This window comes from Myotis davidii, unplaced genomic scaffold, assembly GCF_000327345.1.
Source record: "Myotis davidii unplaced genomic scaffold, ASM32734v1 scaffold109, whole genome shotgun sequence".
Taxonomy (NCBI): domain Eukaryota; kingdom Metazoa; phylum Chordata; class Mammalia; order Chiroptera; family Vespertilionidae; genus Myotis; species Myotis davidii.
This window is the reverse complement of record NW_006300368.1, coordinates 327,020-329,645: the sequence shown is the minus strand read 5'-3', so window position 1 is coordinate 329,645 and position 2,626 is coordinate 327,020. Positions and strand designations below refer to the sequence as shown.

Here is a 2,626-nt window from a genome sequence, read left to right as displayed (position 1 = left end):
GGGAAAGAGCAGATTCCAAAGCCAGAAATGACCTGCTTTTGACTCCTGGCTCCACCACTTCCTGCCAGGAGACCCCGGGCAAATTGTTTGATCTCTCAGAGCCTCCTGTCCCCTTATGTGACATGCGATACAAAGACCTACCTTCCCCTTACTGACCTGCAGCCTGGGCTGCCAGCTCCCCTCGGCCCCCTCTGGCTGCTTCTCCTCCTCGGCTCAGCAGGTCCAGGTGGGGTTCCGGGCACTCAGAGAGGAGCTCATCCCCAGCCGGAGCCCCATGGCGCCAGCCCCAGCCCCCAGTGTTTCTGAGCTCAACAAGCCCCTCTGAGGCTGGTTGCCAGGGACTCCGCACACCTGTCCCTGGGACTGCACGGTCTGGGAAGAGGAGGCGAGAAGGAAGAGCCGAGGGAGCTACAGGAGCTGAGGCCCCTGTGGCCATGGCTTAGGCCAGCGGTTCTCAACCTGTGGGTCGCGACCCCTTTGGCGGTTGAACGATCCTTTCACAGGGGTTGCCTAAGACCATCCTGCATATCAGATATTTACATGACGATTCATAACAGCAGCAACATGACAGTTATGAAGTAGCAATGAAAATAATTTTATGGTTGGGGTCACAACATGAGGAACTGTATTTAAAGGGCCAGAAGGTTGAGAACCACTGGCTTAGGTGATGTGTGGGGAGGGTCCAGGAGGCAGTGACGATGGATCCGGCCTGAGGAATCCTCTGGACTCTCTCTGACCCCAGGGAGGGAGGGAGGGAGGCAATCTTTATTTTATTGCCCCAGCCGTGGCAATCTCTCCCACATCTGGGCAGAGAGGAAGGGCACTGAGCCTGGCGTTGGACAGACCTGGGTTCGATGCTGCTCTGCCACCTTCTAGTGGCGTGACCTTGGGCAGTAAGAGTGAGAGGACATCTGAGGCTCAGGCGGCAACCTCTGCGCCCCAAACGCTGATGCGCTTTTGACCTGTGTGGTTTCACCGAGTCCTTGAGACACACTCCCGTGAGGCATTGCGCCCTCTGTGCTGGGGGAGCTGGGTCCACTACCGACCCACCCTCCCCTTGCCCTCGGCATCTCCGGTCCTCCCGCCAGGGAAGGAGAGACGGTACTTACCTGGCAGGACTAGCAGAGAGACCAGGGAAGTCTGGTCAATGCCCAGGATGTTGATGCCGCACCAGTATTCCCCCGAGTCCTGCTGGGTGAGCTCCCTCAGGGTCACGTTGAACAGGAGCTTCTGGGGGTTGTCCTGGATGGACACCCTGCCCTCTGTCCTCTCCTGGCCATCTTCTCCCGCGTAGATGATGCCCGAGCAGCGGGGGACGAGGATCCCGCCCTTCTTGCACCAGTATTTCTTGTGCTCCCGCAGCTTCTCCTCGTAGGTGCACTGCAGGGACACAGTGTCGCCTTCGAATCCTCTGATGTTCTTCGGCCCCATCAGAGCTTCATAACCTGAAACCACAGCAGGGACAGAGGTCGGAATTCCCCGCATTCAAGCACCAGGGTCAAGACCAGAGGTTGTTCTCAATCACCCGCTTCTGGGGGCAGCCCTGTCAAAGCTGGTACTCCCCACCCACCAGGGGACCTTGGGACTGGGCTGTTGAAATATAGATATTTCTATATAATTGTTTCCCTAAACCTGACACATTAAAGGATTATGGGGAAGGGGAGCTCTAGCTTCGGACAGCCTGGAGTTTGCATCCCAGCACTGCCACTTAGTAGCTGTGTGACCTTGGGGAAGTTGCTTGACCTCTCTGGGCCTCTGAGTTTTCTCATCGATAGGTAATGACAATATCTTTTTGTTGTTGTCGTTGAAAAGAATTACTTTTTAAAAAAATATATATATTTTATTGATTTTTCACAGAGAGGAAAGGAGAGGGATAGAGAGTTAGAAACATCGATGAGAGAGAAACATCGACCAGCTGCCTCGTGCACACCTCCTACTGGGGATGTGCCCGCAACCAAGGTACATGCCCTTGACCGGAATCGAACCTGGGACCTTTTAGTCCGCAGGCCGATGCTCTATCCACTGAGCCAAAACGGTTAGGGCGAAAATAATTACTTTTATTGATAGACATAATAACCCAAGGGCAAACATTTATCTACGAAATCCCCTGTTTGTCAAGGTCCGTGCAAAAGCAGCCTCCTGGCCTGTCACCATGAGCTGCTCCAGGTGGAGCCTGGAGAGGTGTGATCGCAGCCGAAACCCAGGGAATTCTGCAGCCTCTGGAGAGTCCCCCACAGCACAGGGCAGTGCCAAGTGAGGACTTGGTCATGGGGGTCCCTGACCTCCTGCTCAAATAGGATAAGGTGGTTGGGTGGCTCCTCTCCTCATGTGGACTTTTGGAGTCTGCCTGGGTGCCTAACAAGTGGTCATGTTAATAACTGGAGACTCAGATTTAAAGGCGGGGCTGAAACTAATAATCAATGAAAAGGCAGGATACAACAGCATACATCCTGAATTATCTGTTTGTTTGTTTTTTAAGAAAAAATACTTAATACTCACACAGGCAGCCAATTAACATTGGTTAGCTCGGTCGGTGACATTTTCTTCTCCACAATGTGCACTATGTAATTTGTTCTTTTAAAATATTATTATTTTATTTTCTTTCCTTTTTTAAAATATCTTTTAT

The 2,626-nt window shown here is 52.6% G+C and overlaps 1 protein-coding gene across 5 annotated transcripts in view; it reads right to left on the bottom strand.

The window, feature by feature from the left end:
* The window catches only part of CD300LG (CD300 molecule like family member g), a 13,642-nt gene that overhangs the window by 9,631 nt on the left and 1,385 nt on the right, over positions 1 to 2,626 (bottom strand). For all 5 annotated transcript variants that reach the window (XM_015572566.1, XM_015572568.1, XM_006776842.2 and 2 more), the window contains exon 2: positions 1,110 to 1,445. In XM_015572566.1, coding sequence (XP_015428052.1) covers positions 1,110 to 1,445 — 336 coding nt within the window. The remainder of the gene's footprint in view (positions 1 to 1,109; positions 1,446 to 2,626) is intronic.